The following is a 26,164-nucleotide window of genomic DNA, read 5'->3' on the forward strand; positions in this document are numbered from 1 at the left end:
ACACGTGCAATTAAATGTGTGCATTTACGGGGTGATTTCTCAGGCTTAAAAGCTCACCTTTTATCAAACGCGGGAACAAAGGTAACTGACGTTGTTCACTGTCTTTTAATACTGTGTAACCATACATATTAACACATGTGCAATTAAACGTGTGCATTTACGGGGTGATTTCTCAGGCTTAAAAGCTCGCCTTTTACTAAAAAGGTTCATGCAAAACTATTTTCAATCAGTTTATTGAAACGCTCCCGTTAAGGATTGCAATAACATATTCGCGAGATAAAAGAACGAAGTAGGGGGAAATGGAGGAAGAGCCGGAAACAGCGAACAGCAAAAAATTAATTAAACAATTGAGAACGGAGCGAGTGAAGCATACAAGCATGTTCATAAGGGAAACAAAGCACGGTGTAAAACGTAAGTTTAAATTAAGTTTATAGAAACGCTCCCGCTGCGGATTGCAATAACATATTCGCGAGATAAAAGTTTAATGAGAAGACACGAGGTATAAACGAACCACACGCCGTGGCGCAACGTTAGGGGCAACAGTTTCAACCATTCTATGATCTGCTTCTCACAACTGAAAGACGGCACATGGCGGATGTTAGCCGACTTGCTGACCGCAACGTTAGGGGCTTCAACTATGGCGCTGACGCCACATCTCAGTGCCAACACTTTGCAGACTGTACTTAAATGACACGCCCTCCTCACTGGACAGTTAAAAACACCAATCAAACTAACGATGACATCAAGTATTACCCAATCAAAAGTAGGAAAGGAGGCATCTTCATAAAATGCGTGTGGGATGATTTGCATGACACGCTGCTTTAAAAAAAAATGATAAAAAAAATACGGGATAAATCCCGTCCAGTATTGATTCAAAACGGGACGCGCAATTTCATTCTCAAACGCGGCACGATTCCGTATTTTAAAGGACGGGTGGCAACCCTACAGTGCCAGGTAACCACCCATACAATCAGATTGTGATTCAGACTAGGAATGCAATGAATGTAATTACCCCGATCTACATACAAGGCGAAAGTCTTGCAACATTCAAAGATGATGGTTTGGGATAAGTACACCATACAACATAAAAGAGCTTATGAAGCCTTGAACCGAAAAAAGCAAGATCTCAGAGATCGTAAAAAAAAAATAGGAGGTAATGTCGTTTTACTCGCTGTACATTTTAGTCAAACATTACCAGTTATTCCACGAGGGAGACCAGCAGATGAACTCAACGCGTGTTTAAAATCCATGCTTCTCCCACGCTCGGTTATATGTCGCGTGTTCTCCGGTAGGTGCACCAAAAAATGTATACATTTAAGCATGTAATGGGCAAACAAAAAATGAGGTATACCCGAAGGCACTGCAGTAGTACTTAATGTAACTTTACTTCTTAAATGTTAATGTTTTACTGTTTAATAATTTATACGCTTCTTATATGTTGTTCAAATTCTTTTATCAAAATACCACTGACAGCGCAATGCACGATAACATGGAGTGAATACACCATACGCATCCGCCCACGGCTGCCCTGCTGTGCGCAGATAGGAGTTGATTCTACAATAAAATAAAATAAAGATAAAAAGAGTAAAACAATCATCACCCATAAAGCGTGTGTGTGTGTATATATGTGTATATATATATATGTTGATATGTGGATGTGTATATGTATATATATATATATATATATATATATATATATGTAGATATGTATATATATGTGTATATGTATATGTATATATATGTTTATATGTGTGTGTGTGTGTATTTTATATATATAAAACACAGCAACACTCATAACAATGACAACACAATTACATTGACAATCATGTTACATTATTTTTAAAATGTTTCCTTTTTTTTTCATAACCTCTTTAACACACTACTTCTCCGCTGCGAAGCGCGGGTATTTTGCTAGTATATATATATATATATATCTACATATATACATATATATATATATATATATATATATATATATATGCACATATCTACATATATATATAGATATATATATATATATATATACACATATCTACATATATATATATATATATATATATATATATATATATATATATATATATACACACATATCTACATATATATATCAAAATACCCCCGCTTTGCAGCGGCGAAGTACTGCTTTAAAAATTTTATTAAGAAGAAAAGTAAACCTTTTTAAATTGAGGGAAAATTAATCAATAATTATTTGTTAAGGATCTCTTTGTATAACAAGTTGTCAGTTCGCCCCTCTGGTTGTAATATGACCAAGCTGTGGTCTGAGCTTACTCTTGAGCATGCAACGTACAGTTTGCTATGTGAAAATCAGTCTTGCCTCAAATCAATGCCAACCTTTTGTAGGGTCTGTCCCTGAGACTTATTAATTGTCATTGCAAAGCAGAGCCTTAGTGGAAATTGGAGGCGTTTGAATTGAAATGGGAGATCAGAGGGTATAACGGGGATGCGAGGAATAAAAACTCTCTCACCTGAGCCACCGCCAGTAAAAATAGTTGCCTCAATGACGTTCTTTTGCAGACACGTGACCTGATGTCTCGTGCCGTCACAAAGTTTCAGTGGCTGTACGAAAATCCACAATCGGTTTCATATTGTTTTCGTACCTTATCAATTGTGTAATGTGTTTTTTGAACAGGTTTGATTCATCGAAGTGATCACTCCTGCTGCGTTTAGTCACTTCACATGAGCCGCTGTCTTGTGTGATGTTGCGATGTCCATACCTCGTGTCGTCTCATTAAACTTGTATCTCGCGAATATGGCATTGTAAACGGCAGCGGGTCAGTTCACGTGCTTACGTGGGAGGCGTGATGACGCGATATATTTTGATATATATCAAAATACCCGCGCTTCGCAGCGGCGAAGTTCTGCTTTAAAAATTTTATTAAGAAGAAAAGTAAACCTTTTTAAACTGAGGAAAATGAACCGGTTGTAATATGACCAAGCTGTGTGCTGAGTTTACTCTTGAGCATGAAATCTAACGTGGTTTGTGCCCTTCAGAATGAAAACAGTTTGCATTTACCTCTTTAATAAAAGGCGAGCTTTTAAGCCTGAGAAATCACCCCGTAAATGCACACGTTTAATTGCACATGTGTTAATATGTATACTTACACAGTTTTAAAAGACACTCAACAATTAACGTTATTTACCTTTGTTCCCGCGTTTGATAAAAGGCAAGCTTTTAAGCCTGAGAAATCACCCCGTAAATGCACACGTTTAATTGCACATGTGTTAATATGTATGCTTACACAGTATTAAAAGACACTCAAAAATTAACGTTATTTACCTTCGTTCCCGCGTTTGACTCGTGCTGTAAATCTCTTCCTTGTTTTTAGTTCACGTGATTATGTAGGAGGCGTGATGACGCGATACGTGACTCCGCCTCCTCCATTAGAGTATATGGACAAAAAACAGGTTCCAGTTATGACCATTACGCGTAGAATTTCGAAATGAAACCTGCCTAATTTTTGTAAGTAAGCTGTAAGGAATGAGCCTGCTAAATTTCAGCCTTCTACCTACACGGGAAGTTGGAGAATTAGTGATGAGTGAGTCAGTCAGTGAGGGCTTTGCCTTTTATTAGTATAGATTACAGAAAAAAACTTGAATAATGCAGGTACTTTTAATAAAAGGCAGTTGAATAGGATTTCTGCTTTTTCTATGGTATCAAAAAGGTATTGAGTATCACGACATTTCACTGTTATTGGTATCGAATATAAAAATTCTGGCATTGTGACATCACGAGGGATAGGATTCTGTTGAGGCACAGATTTGGGGGAGGCTAAAAAAATTTTTGCAGCATTGAAACACAGTCCCAAGAACACAGTGGCCTCTATATTTCTTAAATTGAATAAATTTGGAACAACCACAACTGTTTCTAGAGCTAATTGCTCAGCCAAACTGAGCAAATGAGGGAGATAGGCCTTTGTAAGAGAAGTGACCAAGAACCCAGTGGTCACCATGGTTAAGCTCCAGAGAACCTGTATGGGGTTGGGAGAAACTTCCAGAAGGACAACCACCACTACAACACTCTATTAATCGGGGCTTTAAGGCAGAGTGGCCAGATGACTCATTAAAGCCTGCTTAGAGTTTATATAAAAAAGCACCTAAAAGACTCATGCGGTGAAAAACAAAATTCTTTGGGCTGATGAAACGAAGATTAAACTGTTTGACTTCAATTCTAAGTGTCACATCTGGAGGAAACCAGATACTGCTCATCATCTGCTCAATACCATTCTGTGTGACCTGGTGGTGGCAGCATCATGCTGTGGTGTTCTTTTCTAATGTTAGCGAATGAGAGACTAACCGGGTTTGAGGGAAAGCTGAATGGAGCAAAGAAAAGATATATTTTTAACCTTCTTGTTGTTAACCCAATGCATAAGTCACGATTGGAATTCTATGTAATTATGGTAAAACCCAAGTCAGATTCAGGATGAAATATAATGATTTGTTTTACAGTGTTAACCCTGAATAACTCTTGGGACCATATTGTGCCATCTACTGGATAAAATAATGTCATACTGAAAAAAATCATAAATATTTATATGCATTTTGCCACTCTATTGTAACTTATCCATATTCATTAGTGGGGTAGCGCCTTCTTCCAAAACCAAGTGGCATGTAAATGAGAAGCTGTAAAGCCAGATGTAGAACAAACTGAAACTGACCCATTAGTTGAATTAAGCGATAGTAATGAAAATGTGAATTGATCATCAGACATTAACACAGACAGTGAAACCGATGCATACAGCATTGTACAATTGAACCAAGATGACATGCCTCGTGAATTCGGTCATCTGAAAGTTCACCATGGTGCCAGAACTGTAGGTGCTTGGCAAAAAGGCAAAATGATTGTAATCATGTAGATAGACGTTAGCACCCCAATGCAGCAACTGTCATTTGTGTCAGGGGAAATGTGGAAGTAGCTAAGCTTTGCATTGTGGTTGCCTACAATAACACAAGAGGTTTGTTGCTCATGTGGATCAGGCTCCTACCTCTACCCCCTCATTCTCAAGCAACAGAAAAATATAAGAAAAGTGAGCAAAGAAACAAGCTTCGGATGTCTCAATTGCAGCATCGGGCTGTGCATTGATGATAGTTTTTAAAGCATGTCACATGAAGGATGTGTACTAAATCTGCATCAATAAAGCAGTTGAACACTAGATATATCTTTCCAACTGTATTTACAATATGTTGATATTTCGATATTTAAATGTAGAAACATTTTTTTTCTTGTTGAAAAAAAAAATTAAGCAGTTTTGACATTTTTTCTCTGAGGATTTTAAAGAAAGTCTGCTCCAGAGCTCTCTGGACCTCAGATTGTGCTGAGGGCTGTGATGGGTGGCCACGGCCATTATCTGGCCAGGACACCAACTGCATGGAAGGACCTGGGGAGAGAGTATTGGCAGGGCAATACCTTCCCTGGGACGCTAGAGGGCAGCACGGGGTATGCTGGAAGTTGGAGTTTGGCGGAGCCCTGTTGGGTTTAATGGGGGCCACCAGGGGGAGCTGCAGAACCCTACATTGGGCTGTCACCACATCTGGGAGTGATTCCAGGTCCGATTAATGAGCCACCTGGAGCACTTCCAGGGCCATCATAAAAGGAGGCAGAGTTGGGAGGAGATGGATGAAACTCGCCTGGAGGAGTGGAGGGGAAAGACAAGGAGAGGAAGAGAAAGAAGAGAGAAGAAGGGTGCTGTGCTGTGGGGAGCAGAAAAAAAACGCTGCCCTGCTGTAAGTAAAGCGTGTGTGCTGGACTGGAACTTGTGTCTGCCTGTCTGTGTTGGATTAAGGCAGCTGTATGCGCCCAGGTGGTCTACAGGGTTCATCTTCCAACAGGACAATTATCTTAAGTACGAAGCAAAGACAACACAGCCCAGCTAGAGCCCGGACTTGAGCCCAATCGAGAATCTCTGGATCAGAAAATAGCAGTCCAATGACAGTCTCCATCCAACCTGACAGAGCATAGACATTTTGTCAGAAAATCCCCAAATCCAGTTGTGCAAAGCTTTTCATGTCATACTCTAGAATCAAACTCTGTAAGATTTCTGTAAGATGTTGTATCTGACATTCTTTTTTTTAATTCATTTTAGAGTTTGTTACAACATTTGGTTTCTGGTCCTGGGGATTACAGCTATTCTTTGGACTCTTTTATTCGTCTCCTAGGATACACACCTGACGAGTATTACTCAAGTTATCTTAAACATGTAAGGATTTGCTATTTGGTGATCACCAGTAGTATATCTAAAATTAAGTACAGAGTTTTGCATTGATAGTAATATTGATTAAGCTTTTGGTTAGTTTAATGAACAGTGAATACCAATGTCAAGACCATCTTTGTTTTAATTTCAGAAATAATAATATATTTTGGAAGCTTTTGAAACTTTGTTGATTAAAAATGAGGAACTGGAATACTGGTTACCTGTGCATAACTTTTTCTATAACTGTAATATCTCAAAAGGAAAAAAATTTCTTGATTAGAAAATGTTTTTTCTTGTTAAAATAATATAAATGACTTGGAAAAAAATGTATCTGTTAATTAAATGAAAATATACAAGCCTAGTAGTATAGGAAATTAGTGTAAAGCTTTCCTAGTGCATTTAATTTGTTGTAATCATATCAATTTTCTCAGGTTGTTTCTTCATTAGTGAAAGAACTTAACAGAGGCAACTGTACTGAACCCTTTATTCCTGTATGGTATGTATTAAATGCTTAGAATACTGAAAAATTACATAATTATTAAACTTCCTAGAACAAATTATCTTATGAAATTCAATTCTTGCTCGTTACAACCAAGTTAGTGAGTAAAATTTTCTAACCTTCTAATATTATAAGGAGCATAATTACCTTTAAAACTGCAACTAAACTGCTTTATGTATCAGGTTTTAAACTCCTAGAAATAAGTGATTCAATGGAGTATATGCTTATTCTAAAGGTTAAAAAACAGCTTTTGTGTCAAGATTTCAACCTTATGCCGATATGCCATGAAGAGCACACAATCAACACGATTTGGATAAATTACACATAGTTTTGAAAGTCATCCATCCATCCATCTATTTACAAGCCCAATTGATATATTCTGTAGTTTTATGGGATAGAGCCTGCCTTGGCAGCACAGAGTACAAAAGCTCCTAACAATTGTTTATGTGGCTCAGATATGCACCATTGTGGGAAAGTGTTTAATTACAAAAGTGTCCACGAGAGGTAATTTAGCCTCCAAAAAATCTTTTTTTTTTTTATTGTTGGACAACATTAATAACAGAAATTCCTAAATACTGTCCCTAGCTTATCTATATATATAATTCACTAAGCAGCCGCCAGCACAAGCAAGACACCCATGAAGCATGCAGGACGGAGCCACGCCCACCAACTCTAAGACCATTGGATACGACGACAACTTGCAGGGCCATGCCCACCAACTCGGACGCAGCAACTCACAAAACACGCCGTCATTGGATATGATGACCTCTCGCAGAGCCACGCCCACCAACTCGGACGCAGCAACTCACAAAACAGGGCATCATTCGCGTTTGTCTCTGCTACACTCCACATGCACCTCTGAGCCACGTTGACTTTTCATTATTCTTTTCAGTTATGACGCACGACTGCGTCCACCATCGCAAACTGTTTTACACGCCGTGGTCTTAGAGTTGGTGGGCGGGTCTCCGTGAGTTGCTCTTGCGAGCGGGCACATGACCAGGCGGTGTGTATGCTTCAAGAACAAGGGTGGACGCGGCAGGACCATCTAAGAAGAGGCATGTTTGTCGCGTATGTGAATTGCTGTATGCAGCGTGTAAAACAGTTTGTCGCGGATGTGAATCGCTGAATGAGCGTGCGACAGCGGTCCTCCAATTGTCAGTCACGGACAATGGTATGTTGCCCTCTCCAGAGTTCCATCTTTTCATTCACCTACAGTCGTATCCTCACACCCACCCTATTTGGACAACTGTGTCTTTCAGGAAGTGTTCACTCATCAAGACATAATCACTGCGTCAGTCGGGTTCATCTCTGCTATGGTCCACATGCACCTCAGAGCCACGTTGACTTTTCATTATTCCTTCCGGTTACGACACACAACCGCGTCCTCCATCGCAAACTGTTTTACACACTGCATACAGAGATTCGCTTCTGCGACAAATATGCTTCTTCTTAGATGGTCCTGCAGGAACACGGAAAACGTTTGTCCACATGCACCTCAGAGCCACGTTGACTTTTCATTATTCCTTTCGGTTACGGCGCACGACCGCGTCCTCCATCGCAAACTGTTTTACACGCTGCATACAGCGATTCGATTCCGTGACAAACATACTTCTTCTTAGGTGGTCCTGCAGGAACACGGAAAACGTTTGTCTACAAAATCTATATAAATAATTCACTAAGACGACAGAACAGGCAAGACAACCATGGGATACGCACTATATAGCCACACCCGCCAACTCAAAGAGACCCATCCACCAACGCTAAGACGATGGGATACGCCGACAACTCACAGAGCCATGCCCACCAACTCTAAATTCATAGGATGAGAACGCCTGCCTGACTGTTACCAGCGTGTAAAACCATCGCAGCTTTTAACTCACAAACTGCAACAACTCACCAAACGTTTAAAACCATCATGGCTTTTAACTCACAAACTGCAACAATTCACCAAACAAGGACACCATGTCTCTCGAGGCATTCACACTGCCGGAAGACAACCATGGGATACGCAAAAAATAGCCATGTCAGTCAATTCACAAAGCCAAGCCCACCAACTCATGCCCACCAACTTGAGTACGCGTCCACCCACGCTCTCAAGGCATTCACAGTGCCTGCTCATGTGCCCGGACGCAACAACTCACCAACTCGCTTTCGTCTCTGCTACAGTACACATGCACCACTGAGCCACGTTGAGTTTTCATTATTCTTTTTGGTTTCGGCTGCATTTCTGTATATAATCCACCAAGTCGTCCGACCATGGGATACAAACGACAGAGCACCCCCCAACAACTCGAACCGATACAGAGACACGCCCACCAACTCTAAGAGCATGGGACAAGAACGCCTGCCTGCCCGCCCGCCCGCCTGACTGTTACCAGCGTTCACCGCAATGTACTGGAGTGTAAAACCATCACAACTGCTAACTCACAAAGTGCAACAATTCACCAAACACCGCATCAGATGCTTTCTATATCTAAGAAGATATATAGATACTCATTATTCCCCGGCACGCGTCCACCCACGCTCTCAAGGCATTCACAGTGCCTGCTCATGTGCCCGGACGCAACAACTCACCACACACAAATTTTGCTTAATTTGACTCAACACGGGAAACCTCACCTGGCCCGGACACGGAGAGGATTGACAGATTGATAGCTCTTTCTCGATTCTCTGGGTGGAGGTGCATGGCCGCTCTTAGTTGGTGGAGCGATTTGTCTGGTTAATTCCAAAAACGAATGAGACTCCCTACTGCTTAATAGTTACGCGATCGCCAACTGGTCGGCGTCCAACTTCTTAGAGGGACAAGTGGCTTTCAGCCACATGAGATTGAGCATTAACAGGTCTGTGATGCCCTTGGATGCCCAGTACTGCATGCGTGCTACACTGAATGGATCAACGTGTGTCTACCCGGCATCGACAGGCGTGGGTAAGCCGTTGAACCCCATTCGTGATGGAGACTGGGGCTTGCAATTGTTCCCCCACAAACGAGGAATTCCCAGTAAGTGCGGGTCATACGCTCGCACTGATTACGTCCCTGCCCTTTGTACACACCCCCCCACCCCGCTACTACCATGGTCGGGTGACTTGGTGGATTATATATAGAAAAGCAGCCGGAACCGCAAAGAACAATGAAAAGACAACGTGGCTCAGAGGTGCATGTGGACTGTGGCAGAGACAAAAGCGTTGGGGGCGTGCACATGAGTAGGCAGTGCGTACTGAACGATGATTGTATGTTGGTTCGTAGCGTGCATTGTTGCAATGTTACTTTTCTTGGTGGTTTATTAAGTTACGGATTTTTCAAATGTTCATATTTTTCCCTGTGCTTAAAAATCATTAAAAAAGCAGCGTGATTATGCGGCGTATGCTACGCCGTGGGTTGGCTAGTTAACTATGTTTCACTAGTGCACACCCCAATACATACCTCTGAAGTTCTTAGCAATAGCAGAGACCAATCTTGCTCTTAGCTCCCTCACTGCAAAGACTTAAGCTCTGAATATCTTAATAATGACTGAGACCAATATTGCTCTCAGTTTTCCTATCTGCAAGGACTGGCCCCCACCAGTTTGGTGATGGCTGTCTTAAATGAATTTTGCACTTACTTGAACAGTGCTCTCTTTATTATTTTTTTACCTTTTATGACCTGGTTAAGTATCTAATTTCATTCTGTAGAGCCTCTAACCCATCGGTGACTACTAGTGTCACAGTAAACACAAAGTAGTTCCAGTGAGATAATACCAAATCATTGTTTCAATCTAAGTGTATGTTTATTTGCAGAGAAACCATGCATATCAAACACTACAAGTTAAAATAGAAGAAAACATACACCCTGAATTATTCAAACCAAAGTACATATATCAAGCTTTGAATCATATATTTCGTTTGAGTGCAAGACACTGCACTGTCTTTTTTTTCTCTTAGGCCATTTGAGGTGATTGTTTACATTGAGATGGTTTTGCAGATGGCCAGCCTGACAAAGATGTTGAAGAGGTGCTTCCAAATGCTCTTCTTTATAGAGTGCCTTGGTGACTGATTATACAGTGGAACCTCTAGATACAAGTTTAATTCGTTCCAGAACTGAGCTTGTATGGCGAATTTCTCGTATCTAGAACAAACTTCCCCATTGAAAATAATGGAAATCCAGTTAATCCGTTCTGCACCCCAAATATATTAACATAAAAATCAATTTTCCTAACAAATAACACTGATAAATTATATATACTGTAGTCTACCTTTAATAAATAACACTGGTAAATAATATAACTGATTATTAAAAGAATCAAAACAGGTGTCCAAAGTGCAGTAGAGCATTCAATAAATCTTTAAATAAATAATCCTTAAAACAGTTGTGAAGTGGAGGTTTAAAATACACAAGAATAACAATCCTTTAACACGAGGTTAAAACGTCAAAAGGATGCCGTCTTTAAAAAACAGATGACAATCCCCGGTGCTTCTTCTCTGTTAGCGTCTCACCTGCGGGCTCTGCAACAGGCGAGACACTCTTAATGCAGCTGACCTTCTCTACACCGTCCTGCTTCAGCTGTTTGGCTCGCCTGTTCAGCTCACTGTTCAGCTACACACGAGCCTGCACTCACTCGCCCGCCCGCCTGCCTGCCCCCTCTCTCTCTCTCTCTCTCTCTCTTCCTCTCCTTTCTTTTCTTTTACTTTTTCTCCCCCTTAACCGGCTCGCGCTTCTCTATATATGCGGGGAGGACATGGCAGCTGCAGCCCATCAGCCACAGGAACAATCATGGATGTGGGCAGTTTCCCACCTGTGCACTTAAGTGAGAAACGCAGACACCGCAGATCGCGGCTTGCAACTGCTACCACGCCCCCTTGCTAAGCCGCGAGCTATACCCACAGCCTGGCTCGTGGCTCATTACGCGAGCCAATGCTCGTATTTAGATCTGAATTTTTCGCTCATACTTTCCTCGTATTTTGAATTTCTCGTATACAGAGGTGATCGTATCTCGAGGTTCCACTGTACAAGAATTTAGCAATAACTGCATCATCTGAAATTGGGCAACTGATAATTTGAATGGTCGTCTTGCTTGTCATTGAAGTTATATAATATGTTGACAACAAGATCCCCGGTGCTTATTTAATCTCTTCTTATATAAGCATACACACACTGGTTAGTTTATCTGTGCTTAAAGAGTATACAGTGATATTAGTATTTCAGTCCTTCAATCTATTTGCATATATTCCAATATTCTGTTATATCTGAAAAACACTTATTCATCCCCATGAGATCATTGTCATGTGTTCGCTGAACAAATCTTCTGTTCAAACAAGAAATTGCCTGTTAAACTCCTGTTTACATACACGCAATAAAAAAAATACTAAATTTCCTCTATGAAATTTACAATGCACTTTATACAATTTGTTCATATAAAGATGTATCTTATTCAAATAAACCTAAATTCATCACACAAATGAAATATTATAAGCATCATTTAACAAACTGTGAAAAGCACTATTCATTCCCAATATACAAGTAGTGTTGACGGGTGAAATTTGTCAAAGCATTTTTTGCAGCGAATATGCTGTAGTTACCAGTGACCTTGTTTGCTGAACAATTTAGCAGGAAATTTGACATGTAGCTGGCTTAAATGGACATTTTTTTTCCTTGGCTCCGCATGATGCTTTGCGAGGCCAGTGTGACCTAACAGAGCTGTAACAGGCATATGGAAAACTTTCCATCGTGTACTGTAAGCGTACTCCAACTCACTGCCCAATTTGCTCTTGCACATACATGATGTCAATGCCCATTCTGTAACCCATCTAGAATTGCATCCTGCATGCATTAAAAAAATCAGTATTTTCATTTTAAGGGTGTATTACCTGACCGTAATGAGAACATTGAGTGCTGCCACTGAATATATAACACTGATCAGACATGCCACAGAGCTGTTTTCATAAGCCAGCCGATGCATGTGTAATTAGCCATGTGGCGCAACTACAAGTCAAAACAAGCCTTAAAGGAGACCCCCTGCCTCTTTCCTGATTCAGAAAACACATTAGACCCTATGAGAAAATAATAATGATGAAAGATTTATTACTATTGGTGTTTCTGTCTTCTTGATGGAAGAAAAAAGTGTGACACATCTGAACAGATAGATCAGATTCAAAGAGTACTTTTTTTGTTCTTATTACTTATTTATAGCCAATTGTTGTATTTTGTTTGTGGATATCGTTCAGTCTGTGACTTTTGTTGTTTGAATCAGAGTGGCACAAGGACAATCATTGCTGCCTCAAAGATAAAGTCCATTGCACCATTATAATCTACTTAAAACTAGTTCAGTTTCTCCTACACTACTGATTTCAGTACATTTTGCTGAGTTCGGCAAAGTTACCAAACATTTACAGGATTTCACCTAACTCATGGCAATGTAAACTCCACATGATTTACTCATCAGTATACAGAAATGAAGTGATGAAGACTTATCCTTTTTCTAATAATACTTGTCATTGCTTTCCTACCCAGAAGTTTTTAACTCTTAAGACAATAACAGTGTGCAGCTGTTTAGTGTGCGATCAACAACCACTGTTACTTTCAGGTAAAGAACTGCAGAAATTGTGTATACTATTTATTGTTTCTATCACTTTGCTTATGTTATGTACATTTCATTCTGGAGTAACTGCAGTTATTCATGAAATATTTCTCAGTTAAAATGCATTTAATTGAAAAATGTGTTTTTACTAACAGCACATGTCTATTTTATAAAAATACCTAAGTTATCTCAAAGGATTTGTGCAATTTCACTAAACCATTCTTTTCCAGGTTAACTCCTGAAAGGCTGAACAGTTTATCTACTCTTTGTATACCTCTTGTTACTTGTTCTGATGCCATTCCCTTAATCAGTGCCCTGCTTTTGCACTCTAAATCTGATTCTGAAGAGATGCTGAATACTGATTTATTTGAGTCCATTAACAAGGCCTTATTACAGTAAGAACATTTTGAATCATATTATATTTTATTACATTATATTGTGTTATATTATGACTGAAGGTAGTTTTCTTCATGTGATTTTTTTTATTTTTTGTTAGAGACCACAAATTAAATTATATAATAAAAATAATAAAATGTTAGTTTTGAAATGATTACCAAGATAAAGTAACATAATTTGTTTTTCTGAATGACATTTATTTTCTCATTGATCATCTGACAAGTAGGATCTTGTGTGAAAATTTATTTTGAGTGAAAATCATATTAGGTAAAATCGTGTAGAAATATAAAAATAATATCTTGTTAGTCATTCAGATAGATGTAACAGTATTGATAACAATTTTAATAAATGCAGAAAAGATTTAGAATTGATAATTTAACAATTATTAATAAATGTATTAGAATTAGAAATACACTGCATGTACATTGTAATAAAATCTAATGTGCTCTGTGTATGGCTTTCCATACATAAAGCTGTTGTTTTTAGGTATGGCAAACCAATTTCCATCAAAAACACAAAATAATTATTTCTTCAAAGAAAAAATCTACCAAAGTAAAGCATACTTGAGCACTATTGATTAAAAGTTTTAGAACACCTTAGTTTTTTTTCAGTCTTTATAGAAATGCACAAAGTTTAAAGTCTTAATGTTTCATGAAATCAAGGCATAGAACAAATAAACAATGGCAAATAAAAAAATAAGTCAAGGAATCATTAAGTGTACAAACTTTTTTTCAGATTTCCGTTTTATCAAAGGCGCCACCTTTTACTAATACAACGGCCAAACTTTGGTAACCCTTTTGGTTCAGAATGCCAGTCAATCTGTGCAAGTCATCAACTCTGTCTCTATCAAAAAAAAAAGACCATTCACTTCCTTCTTCATGTTTGACATTTGGTGTCACACCAAAGAGCCATCCTCTCACCAACTCGATGGCATACAAACACCCTGCGTGATGAACCAAAGATTTCAAATTTTGATTCATTGGTTCATAAGACTTTCTTACAGTCTGCAGTAGTCCACAGCTGGTATTTCAAGCTCCTATCTTGTACTTTAAAGCAGTGGTACCCAACCTTTTTGACAGCAAGGACCACTTTATTAAATGCAAATTTTTCCACGGACCGGTTCGGGGGCAGTTTTATACACAATTTACATAACATTTCTATTATTATTAAAGTTATTAAGCAGTTCGCATACGTTTGCAATCTGAGATTTTTCTTCTTTTTTTGCATATAACAAAGACATATGCTTTACATTTACCAATCCAACAGATTGCACATCACAAACATTAACACTGCAATCATTTTTTCGTGTCTGCCGTTTCTATAGTAGGGTGACAATGAATTAAATTCCAATGGATGTTTTTCAAATGTTGACAAGCAATAAGCAAAAGGAATCAATGAAAACCACAGACAACAAAAACAGCAAAAAAAAAAAAAACAGTACGAGGAAAGTTCGAAGAAAGTGATTTTTTTTACAATGTTTCTGTTTGGGGATCGTAGTGCAAACGTGCACAACTGAGCTGCGACCACAGATCTAACTGCTCTGTGGATGATTCGTTCAAGCATTTCAAGGTCACTTCGTTGTAATGAAAGCATCTGTTGAATGTACTTCGTAGTAACGTGATTTCTATAGACTCATGTCATATGGGGAAACTGTCGGGACCATAAAAATACTTTGTTGTAATAGTCTCTCACCTCGGTCTCTCTCCTCTCTCTGCACCGCTGCAAAGCCCCGCCCGCCAAGCGTTCTGAAAAGTCTGAGTGAGTCACCGTTGCCGGCAGTTCTCTCACGGCCCGACTGTCAGATGGCTGCGGACCGGTAGTGGGCCGCGGACCGGGGGTTGGGGACCCCTGCTTTAAAGAATGGCTTTCTTACTGCCACTCACCCTGTTAAACCTGAGCTGCTGTTTTGATCACAGCTGAGCTGTGCTTGAAGCTGTTATGTTGTGAGGCACCTGTCACACAAGCTGGTGACCCTCTGTGACTTTGGGTCTGCCAGATATCTTCCTATCAGACTTTCTACCAGTTTCCAGTTGCCTTTGGATTATGTAGGACACCGTACTTACTGACACTTCGATTTTTTTTTTCTTTTGCAAATTCTCTAAACCAGTAGTTCCCAACATGTGGTATGGGTATGCAGTGGACCGGTTGGGAGTACGCAAAAATAATATTGGTAATGGCATAAAACAGCAAAAAAAGGAGTTAAAATAAAAACACAAAAACAAAGTTATATTTTTTTGGTTTACAAAGAGAGACTTGTGTGAAAATTGTCACTAGACCCGCCCACCACTAGTCATGTCACGAGATTGCACATTTGTCCTCCCCCTCTTCGCCAAAACTGTCACTGATTGAAGCGTTCCATCATTTTAATGTTTGATTGTCCGTCAAGTGAGTAATGTGTATTAATAGGCCTAGATTGTTCCTTTTTTATGAGTGCTTAATTTGAAGTGTTTAGCAATTATTTATGGTTTTGAGTGACTTTCGATTGATATTGTTTTGTGCCCCAAAATGGATAAGTGGTTGAAAACAGGAACTCTTAAGAGAGCTGCAGTTAGCATTGAAATTCAACCTGCTGATTCGGCAGCTGCAAGTACCTTGAAGCACACTGATAATTTACAAGTGCAAGGGGACCAGGATGCAGCGACTGATAGGCCTGTTCTTGCAAGAGATAAATTTAACACTATTAAAAAACTCAAAACATCAGTGCTTGACTAAAGAAGAGAAATATTCTGTTGTGTTGTTTCTGGAGAGATATTGTCTAATGGTAGCATGAAATCATCTTTATTGATGCTCCATTTAGTGACAAAACATCCAATTTATAAACAAAAAAGATGTTAGCTTTTTCCAGCGACTATGAAACGGCCCTAATCTAACTTCTTGTTTCTTATCTGCAAACAAAGTCAATGAGAATGCAGTTAAAGCATCGTACAGAAAAAGTTACCGTATTGCTAAAAGCGGTAAAAATGATACAATCACTGAAAATATGATAGCTCCTTGTATCAAAGATGTTGTTCAATGTATGTTCAGTGAAGACCATGTCTGAAAAATTACCAATATTTTCCCTTATCAAACAATGCAGTTTCTCGTAAAATTAAGGACATGTCTGATGACATTGAATCTACAGTAATTGAAAGAATAAAAAGGAGTCCCTTCTTTTCAATACAGGTGGATGAAAGCACTGATGTTTCCAATCTGTCAATTTTGCTTGTTATTTCAAGATATTTAAATGATAACATGCTGGAAGAAAATCTTTTACTTTGCTATCCTCTCACTGAAAGATGTAAAGGTGAGGACATATTTAATGTCATTCAGTGTTATTTCTGTCAAAAAGAAATTGATTGGGCCAATTGCTGTGGTGTTTGCATGGATGGTGGAAAATCCATGTCTAGCTGTTATACAGGTTTACGCGGTTGCATCAAAGAAGTCGCTCCTCATGTAGCTTGGAGTCATTGCTGTCATTGCTGTATTCACAGACAAAGCCTAGCGTCTAAACCCCTGCCAGATTCATTGAAGGAAATGTACAATCAATCTGCCAAAGTTGTTAATTGTATTAAGGCCAATTCAACAAACTCCAGACTATTCAAAGCTTTGTGTGAAGAGATGGACAGCCTCCATACTACACACAGAAGTGAGGTGGCTTTCACGAGGAAAAGTACTCACAAGATTGTTTGAATTGAGACATGAAGTTCAAAATTTTTTTTTTGAAGACCATCCTTTAGATTTGGCTAAATTTGACACCGGATGCCCTTCCTGACGTAACCCTCCCCATTTATCCGGGCTTGGGACCGGCACGAAGAAACACACTGGTTTGTGCATCCCCTGTGGCTAGGTTATTATAAAACCCAATTATAAAAAATTTAAATAAATTGTGAAATGTAAAATCAAAAATAAAAGCCTATAAATGTCATTAGGTTAATTTGAGTCGTTTGATTATTTAGCTAACCTAAGGAAATTAAAGAAAAACAAACTTTTTTGAGGGATGGGTGGGGGTAATGAAGAGAGGGGTTACTCATAAATGAAAAGCCTAATCAAGGGGTATGGGAGAGAAAAAAGGTTGGGAAACACTGCTCTAAATGAAAGGCCTACACTTCTAAGGGTAATTATGCTCTGTGTCATTTCATGTGTTAATTACCATTTTCTTGCCATTGTCACTGGAATTTACAACATACTTCAAAAGGTGTAGTTACTCAGTCTGTTCCAACTCTGCTTTAAGAGAAACACATGGTTGATAAGCAATCAATAGAAGTTGAGACACCTGAGCAAACTGTTTGCTTCAACTTTCAAGGTTTAATTTACTTTAAATGCTGCAGAAATTCTGTAGGTTTTAACCTATTAGTTATTCCCCAAAGAAGGCCGATTTGTAATATTCTGAAATTTCCTTTTTTTTAGTTTTTGCTAACCTAAACTTTAAATTTAAACTCTGGAAGTCTATTGCTTAACTTTTCACCATTTTAGGTCATTCATTAAATTTCAACTGATTAAATATGAAGAAAAACTGAGGTGTTCCAAAACATTTCAGCAGCAATATATGAGTATGTATGTACATACAGTATAAATATTTGTATATATATATGTATATATATAATGTTGTAACAAGAAGCTATATATAGGCACCTGACCCGACACAGATAAAGACAGAGGCCCGTATGAAAACAGTAGACTTTTTATTTTCTTCACCCGTGGGTGCACATCTTCCCTGTGACCCACAGGCAATACACAGTCCCACAAAGCACAAGTCCAACACAGCAACAACCTTTCTTTTACCACCAAACCTCCGCAAGCGTAGTCCTCCTCCTCCTCCCGACCCTGGCTTCTCGAGTGGTGGTGGCCGGCCCTTTTTATAGCCCACCCGGAAGTGTTCCAGGTGCTTGACCCACTGGTCCTAATTGCACTTCCGGGTGGGGCTGAAGATTCGTCCAGCCAGGCTGTTGAAACCAGACAGCCTCCCTTAGCAGCCACACTGGGCCCCAACCAGGCTGTGGAGGACTCCATCTCCCATGGAAGCTGCCACCAAGTGACCCGGGGGAGGTACTGAGCTGTCCATGGCTGCTCCCCTGGAACATAAGCAGCAGGGGCGTCCCTGCCGGGCATGGGACCTGGCCGTCCGCCACAATGTATATGTGTGTGTGTGTATATATATATATATATATATATATATATATATATATATATATATATATATATATATATATATATATGCCGTGAATGTAATTACCCCGATCTACATGCTGTCTAATAAACGAACCACACGCCGTGGCGCAACATTAGGGGCATCGCCTCTGGCGCTGACGTCCGAGGTTCGATTCCCGAGAGGGAGTGCAGTGGAGTGTGTACGCCTGATGAACCCAGAATGAGGGCGAAACACGTGTCGCGTACTCTTTGCATTTATTTGACAGTAAACTATTTCAACCATTCTATGATCTGCTCCTCACAAACTGAGGGCACCGTGGCGGATGTTAGCAGATTGCTGGCCAACTACAAGCGTTACCTGGTAGGTAACCACCCATACAATCAGATTGTGACACAGACTACGAATGCCGTGAATATATATATATATAGTGTGTGTGTATGAATATGTATTTTTATATATGTATATATATATATATATATATATATATATATATATATATATATATACAGTGATCCCTCGCTATATCGCGCTTCGCCTTTCGCGGCTTCACTCTATCGCGGATTTTATATGTAAGCATATTTAAATATATATCGCGGATTTTTTGCTGGTTCGCGGATTTCTGAGGACAATGGGTCTTTTAATTTCTGGTACATGCTTCCTCAGTTGGTTTGCCCAGTTGATTTCATACAAGGGACGCTATTGGCAGATGGCTGAGAAGCTACCCAACTTACTTTTCTTCTCTCTCTTGCGCTGACTTTCTCTGATCCTGACGTAGGGGGTGTGAGCAGGGGGGCTGTTCGCACACCTAGACGATACGGACGCTCGTCTAAAAATGCTGAAAGATTATCTTCACGTTTCTACCTTCTGTGTGCAGCTGCTTCCTGAAGCGACATGCTGCACGGTGCTTCGCATACTTAAAAGCTCAAAGGGCACGTATTGATTTTTCACTGTTTGTTTTTCTCTGTCTCTCTCTCTCTCTCTCTCTCTCTCTCTCTCTCTCTCCCTCTCTCCCTGCTCCTGACGGAGGGGGTGTGAGCTGCCGCCTTCAACAGCTTTGTGCCGCGGTGCTTCGCATACTTAAAAGCCAAACAGCCCTATTGATTTGTTTGTTCTTCTCTCTGACATTCACTGCTCCTGACGCGCACTCCTTTGAAAAGGAAGATATGTTTGCATTCTTTTAATTGTGAGACAGAACTGTCATCTCTTGCTTGTCATGGAGCACAGTTTAAACTTTTGAAAAAGAGACAAATGTTTGTTTGCAGTGTTTGAATAACGTTCCTGTCTCTCTACAACCTCCTGTGTTTCTGTGCAAATCTGTGACCCAAGCATGACAATATAAAAATAACCATATAAACATATGGTTTCTACTTCGCAGATTTTCTTATTTCACGGGTCGCTCTGGAACGCAACCCCCGCGATGGAGGAGGGATTACTGTATACATATTATTATATTTATAATACAGTATATACTGCAGTGTCATGAGTAATTGAGTCACTTGATTAATCAGATTAAGGCAAACAAAACACAGATTTGGGTCTCAGCAGGAATTGTCAGTAGTTTGGGAGCATTTAACTTTACCTGTACTAATAAATTTAATATTCCATTGCTGCACAACAGTTCTGCAGCAGCATCAAAGATTGCAGCTTTCACCTAAAACACACCTGATGCCACAAGGTAAGAACCATGAACTGTACATAGTCATGGTGTGATACTTAATGTACTGCTTTATCCACTTGTTATACCAGCTGCGAATATCTGCTGGCTCTAGATATTTATTGCTTTCTTTTTCCTTCTCCTAGTTTAAATGATACAACAGATTTAGAACTTTTTATATTTGTATTCTCACCTATAAATCAGGACAAAAATACACTGGTGGACTTTTCACTTTTCTCAAGAAAAAATGTCACCCCATATACTCGTTATACAACAAGCTCCCAAGTTTATATTGACAACAAACCTCCAAAATTTCCCACAGCTTGTGAATGTTGTTAAATTATATCCTTAACTTATAAGTATGGTTTGACTTCTATAGCTTCAAGAAACACACAATGGGGGTAGGGGATGGTGGGAAGGCATTTGTAAGATGGACAGGTTGACTAGATGCATATTTCAATCTACAGCTATAAATAAAAGTGCAGACTTATCTGCCTTGTAATGCAGAATAATTCTTTGCTTAACAAGGAGACACACACACCAATCTGCCAATAGCTTGGGCTACCAGTTACAGAGAGAGCATTCATTTAGGCCTTTCTCAGAAAGTGTTAGGACTGAGGTTGGATATGAGGTAATTGATTGGGAAATGATATCTGTTACTTGGATATCAAAACAGGCTGAATAGTCAGTGAAAAACTGAAACTACCCTGATCTCAACACATAACACACAAGCAAGTAAATTTACTTGGACTGGCAAGCTAAGCCTTACCCTTTTTTATATGATAAATGCCTGTCTGTTATATTGTATAAAGTCCATTTTCCTTTCTGGCTTAACGTTCGGTGGGCAGCGGTTGTTTTGGCAAGCTTTGAGAAACAAAGCAGGACTAAAGAAAAGTTTAAAATACAGCCTTTTAATGAGAAAATCTTGTACATTATAATATTTAGTTACATCAATTTTTGATGTATAGATTTTTTAAAAAAGATTATTAACCATCCAACAAACTAAATTACTCAATATACAATATAGTTGATACAACATTAATATTGATATTTATATACAATATACATATATGTGTTGTGACCACAAGAGGGTGCGAGAGAGCCCCCAAACCCAAGACACAATACTACAGCACACATAGGATAAAATAATGGCTTTTTATTATTTCCAGGCACTTCTTCACAATCCTCTCTCCAGTAATAAACCACAAGTATACAATAAATCAAACAATTCTCATAACTCTTCCTCCTCTCTACCTCCCATTGAGTTTTACCCATTGCCTCCTGACTCTGACTCAGTTCAAGTGAGATAGTGGGTTCCTTTTAAACCAGACCCTGGAACTGCTTCTGGTCTCCTGTCCAGGTCGTCCAGAGCATTTCCAGGTTGTGTAGATACCAGGGCAGTCCTCCCAGGCAGCTCCCACTAGTGGTCCCCAAAGACCCCAACAGGGCTGCATTTCAGGACTCCAACTCCCATTCCACACTGTGGGTGTCCTGATTGAGTTTGTCTCAGAGGGATACTGCCACCTTTCTTGTGGGGGGAATGATCTACTCCCAGTAAGCCAATTCTCCTGCCCCTTCCATTATAGCCTTCCTGGCTAGGCATGAATCCTTACTTTATCCCGACCAGGATGTTTGTTCTTCCTCTCTGGCACTTACAGTGTATATATAGTATATAAATATTAGTTTCATATTCCAATGAAATCTCCTGTTAAAGGCAAGCAGCACTTCACTCAAGGCAATATTAACTTAATTTCTCAAACTACCTCCTTTATGTACTAAATACTGTATGTATCTATGTGTCCTGTGCTGTACTGGTATCCTGTTCAGAGCTAGTTCTTGCTTGGCACCTGACGCTGTCAGTGTTTTATAACATGGAATTAAACTTCAATTTCAGTGTATGCTCTAAGTTAATAGTTCTCAGGTATGGTCCACAAACATGAAGTCAAGTGGTCTATAAAGTGATGCTCATTATATCTGATCAATATGACGTTTACATTTCTCATATACATTATTACATTTAGCACTTATACAATGTTACAGCTCCAGTATGTTTTCTGTTTGCTCTCACCATGAAAGCCTTATCATTTTGTTGAACCACCTTAATTCACTAAGCTTTCAAAAGCATTTTAGTTTCTTGTTTTATTTATGTTTATGTCTACAGCATGTCTGTTTGTGTACATTTGTTGATTTATTAAAGTTGGGCTTTTCCCTAGCCACCAGACTTCTAGTTCAACCTTTTCACTGTTATGATCACAGAAAAGAAGCACTGAGGAAAGTAAATGTGACACTGTTCTGACCTTTCAGTTTAATCCTCTGTTTGTCGCTTAGGTATATTTATTGTTTTATATTAGTTAAACAGAAACACAGTTATTAATCTAAAAGTATTTTTTTGGTATTTGGTGCATTTTATTAATCCCCAATTATACTATCTTCAAGGCCAAGGGTATGCTTTGGACCACTACCTGAAATATTGGATTTTAAAATGCAAATCCAGAAATACTGGATTTTAGTGGTATTTTTCACATAAATGCATGTAATAAAATAAATGTGTCAATTCTAGCAGATTATACACTATGAAATGACTGTTGGCTACAAATGATCTGCCATGTCTTTAACTTTGGCAAAGTATCCCTCACTCCATAACACTTCCAGAACCATTGTTCTGACAAAGACTTGTTTGACAAGTTCCTTTAAAGATAGTTTTTTTCTATTTTCGTTGTCGGTCATCAGAATTGACACAAAAAATCAAGAAGTGAGGAGCTACAGTACATGTTAGTTATATGGCTAGCAGCATACCTGATGAAAAAATTAAAGGTTTACACCAGCCTATATTTAGAAGTGATTAAACTATTTATATATTAATTAATCAATCACTGTGTTTTACATAGTTTCCAAGGTTAAAGGGTCATGTTTGCATAACCTATATAAGTATTAGAAGGAGTCATTTCTTTATAACAATTCAATTGTTAGATAGATAGATAGATAGATAGATAGATAGATAGATAGATAGATAGATAGATAGATTGTTAGATAGATTGTTAGATAGATTGTTAGATAGATAGATAGATAGATAGATACTTTATTAATCCCAATGGGAAATTCACATTCTTCAGCAGCAGCATACTGATACAATAAATAATATTAAATTAAAGAATGATGATAATGCAGGTGAAAAACAGACAATAACTATGTATAATGTTAAATGTTAACGTTTACCCCCCCCGGATGGAATTAAAGAGTCGCATAGTTTGGGGGAGGAACGATCTCTTCAATCTGTCAGTGGAGCAGGACAGTGACAGCAGTCTGTCGCTGAAGCTGCTCTTCTGTCTGGAGATGATACTATTAAGTGGATGCAGTGGATTCTCCATAATTGATAGGAGCCTGCTGAGCGCCCTTTGCTCTGCCACAGATGTTAAACTGTCCAGCTCCATGCCAACAATAGAGCTTGCCTTCCTCACCAGTTTGTCCAGACGTGAGGCGTCTTTCCTCTTAATGCTGCCTCCCCAGCACACAACTGCGTAGAAAAGGGCGCTCGCCACAACTGTCTGATAGAACATCTGCAGCATCTTATTGCAGATGTTGAAGGACGCCAGCCTTCTAAGGTAGTATAACCGGCTCTGTCCTTTCTTGCACAGCGCATCAGTATTGGCAGTCCAGTCTAATTTATCATCCAGCTGCACTCCCAGATATTTATAAGTCTGCACCATCTGCACACAGTCACCTTTGATGATCACTAGGTCTATGAGGGGTCTGGGCCTCCTAAAATCCACCACCAGCTCTTTGTTTTGCTGGTGTTCAGGTGTAGGTGGCTTGAGTCGCACCATTTAACAAAGTCATTGATTAGGTCCCTATACTCCTCCTCCAGCCCATTCCTGATGCAGCCCACGATAGCAGTGTCATCAGCGAACTTTTGCACATGGCAGGACTCCGAGTTGTATTGGTTGTATTGTTAGATATTATATATTATATATTGTTAGATATGAGTAATAAGAGTAATGTCATGAAATATATGTCTAGCTCATTGAAAGTTTAGTTTCTAATGTGTTTATGTATTTCTGTTTAAGGAAGAAAATTGTTCTCGAAGAAAATGTGATTATGAATCTCTGGTTACGGTATTTTCCCTGCTTTGAATCAGCCGCATTAAATCTAATTGAAGTGCTTATTTCAGCTCAGCTTTCTAATCCACATGAGATGGAGAAAGTATGTAAAGACTCCATGCTGGTAAGGTAGAAAGTAGTAAACTAGGCATTTTATAGTACAAACTCAACATGAGTTCCCATCTGTAGAAATTGGAACAGCCATTTGCTTTTTACTTAGTATTGGTTAACTAATTCCTTACACTTTTTTCAACTGGTAAATTTGAAATTTAAAGAGATATTTTCAGTGTTGTTAAGAATATTACACAAATCCATGCTAACAGTTTTTTCCTGAATGGAAAAAATCATGTTTAAAATAATTGTAATGCACATATGTTAAGACTGACAACTACTGAAGTTGAATCAGGACTGTGATTATTTCAGAAATGTCAGGAGTTGTATTTATAATTACTAGAAAACACTTTTAAATGTCAGTAGAAAGAAAACTCAGTAGAAAGACTGATTTTTAATAATTGTGCGGTTTTTAATTTAATTTGTGTGGTTTTATCTGCACATTGTAACTAAAAGTTTAATTACGTGCAAAAATTTTTTTGTTTCTTTTTAAAGAATCTCACATACCTATATATATATATATATATATATATATAGCCTTATTAGATAGTTCATAGTTTAACAAGGGATGTCTCTAGTTGTCGTGCTAGTGTAGGCAATCACCTCCACAAATGTTAAAACTTTTTTTTAAATAGCTAAAATATGTGGGATAAAGATGTTTTCTTGCATATTAATAATTACAAAAAAAATATTTTTATTGAAAAAATGATTTCCTATATAAACCATTTAGTATTTTACATATGTTTCATTTTAAAATATATACATTTTTTTCAGTTAATAAAGTAAAAAAATAACATTGAATTTTTTTGTGATTTTGAAGAATAATGAATAAATTTAATTAAAAAAATGAATAAATATAGCTTAGAAAAAAACCTAGTGCAAACATTTGTAATTTAATGACAATAATAACACCATACTATAGGGTAACTATACTAGAATTCTTGTAACTTTTTAATCAGTGCATTAAGTAATTAATTATTTTGCCTAAGATTATATTAAATACCTAGATGAATATCCAGTTCAACACTGAGTAATATAAGACTAGTTTGCCTAAATAGAAAATACAATTCCAGAAGCCCTTTGTATCTATATTTCCTAAATTTATTGAAAAGAAAATTCTGTTTCTGCTTGTTCATTGCTGATGGTGGGGATTTTTGAAACAGTGTTCAATGTTTTTAAAAATGGTATCCCAGCACAGCACGAGATTTTAGAGAAGGTTTATTAGTTGGTAAGATGTATAATGCCAGTATTTTAGTATTAGTTAACAAATTTAACATTTTAGGTCAGCATGTTTTTCATTTTAGTGTGTGCTGTTTTAGCCTGTTTGCCGGTATGTCTGTTATTACTAATGTAGTACAATTCTGCTTTAAAATACCATATAAATGGGTTTATTTTGTATTGTTTATTTCAGCCAAAAGCATCTGCCTGTCACCCTCCACTTTTTCACATTGTAGATTACATCTTCAGGTAAGCTTGCATAATTGTATGTATTCAACAAAGAATTCTTAACAGTCTAAAG

The 26,164-nt window shown here is 38.5% G+C and overlaps 1 protein-coding gene across 1 annotated transcript in view; it reads left to right on the forward strand.

Moving 5' to 3' along the window:
* fancc (FA complementation group C) overlaps nucleotides 1-26,164 on the forward strand; it is a 104,714-nt gene that overhangs the window by 32,322 nt on the left and 46,228 nt on the right. Inside the window, exons 4-8 of the mRNA XM_028805343.2 lie at nucleotides 6,102-6,215; nucleotides 6,641-6,705; nucleotides 13,490-13,654; nucleotides 24,502-24,658; nucleotides 26,057-26,112. Of these exons, the coding sequence (XP_028661176.1) occupies nucleotides 6,102-6,215; nucleotides 6,641-6,705; nucleotides 13,490-13,654; nucleotides 24,502-24,658; nucleotides 26,057-26,112 (557 nt within the window). The remainder of the gene's footprint in view (nucleotides 1-6,101; nucleotides 6,216-6,640; nucleotides 6,706-13,489; nucleotides 13,655-24,501; nucleotides 24,659-26,056; nucleotides 26,113-26,164) is intronic.

This window comes from Erpetoichthys calabaricus, chromosome 7, assembly GCF_900747795.2.
Source record: "Erpetoichthys calabaricus chromosome 7, fErpCal1.3, whole genome shotgun sequence".
Classification (NCBI taxonomy): Eukaryota; Metazoa; Chordata; class Cladistia; order Polypteriformes; family Polypteridae; genus Erpetoichthys; species Erpetoichthys calabaricus.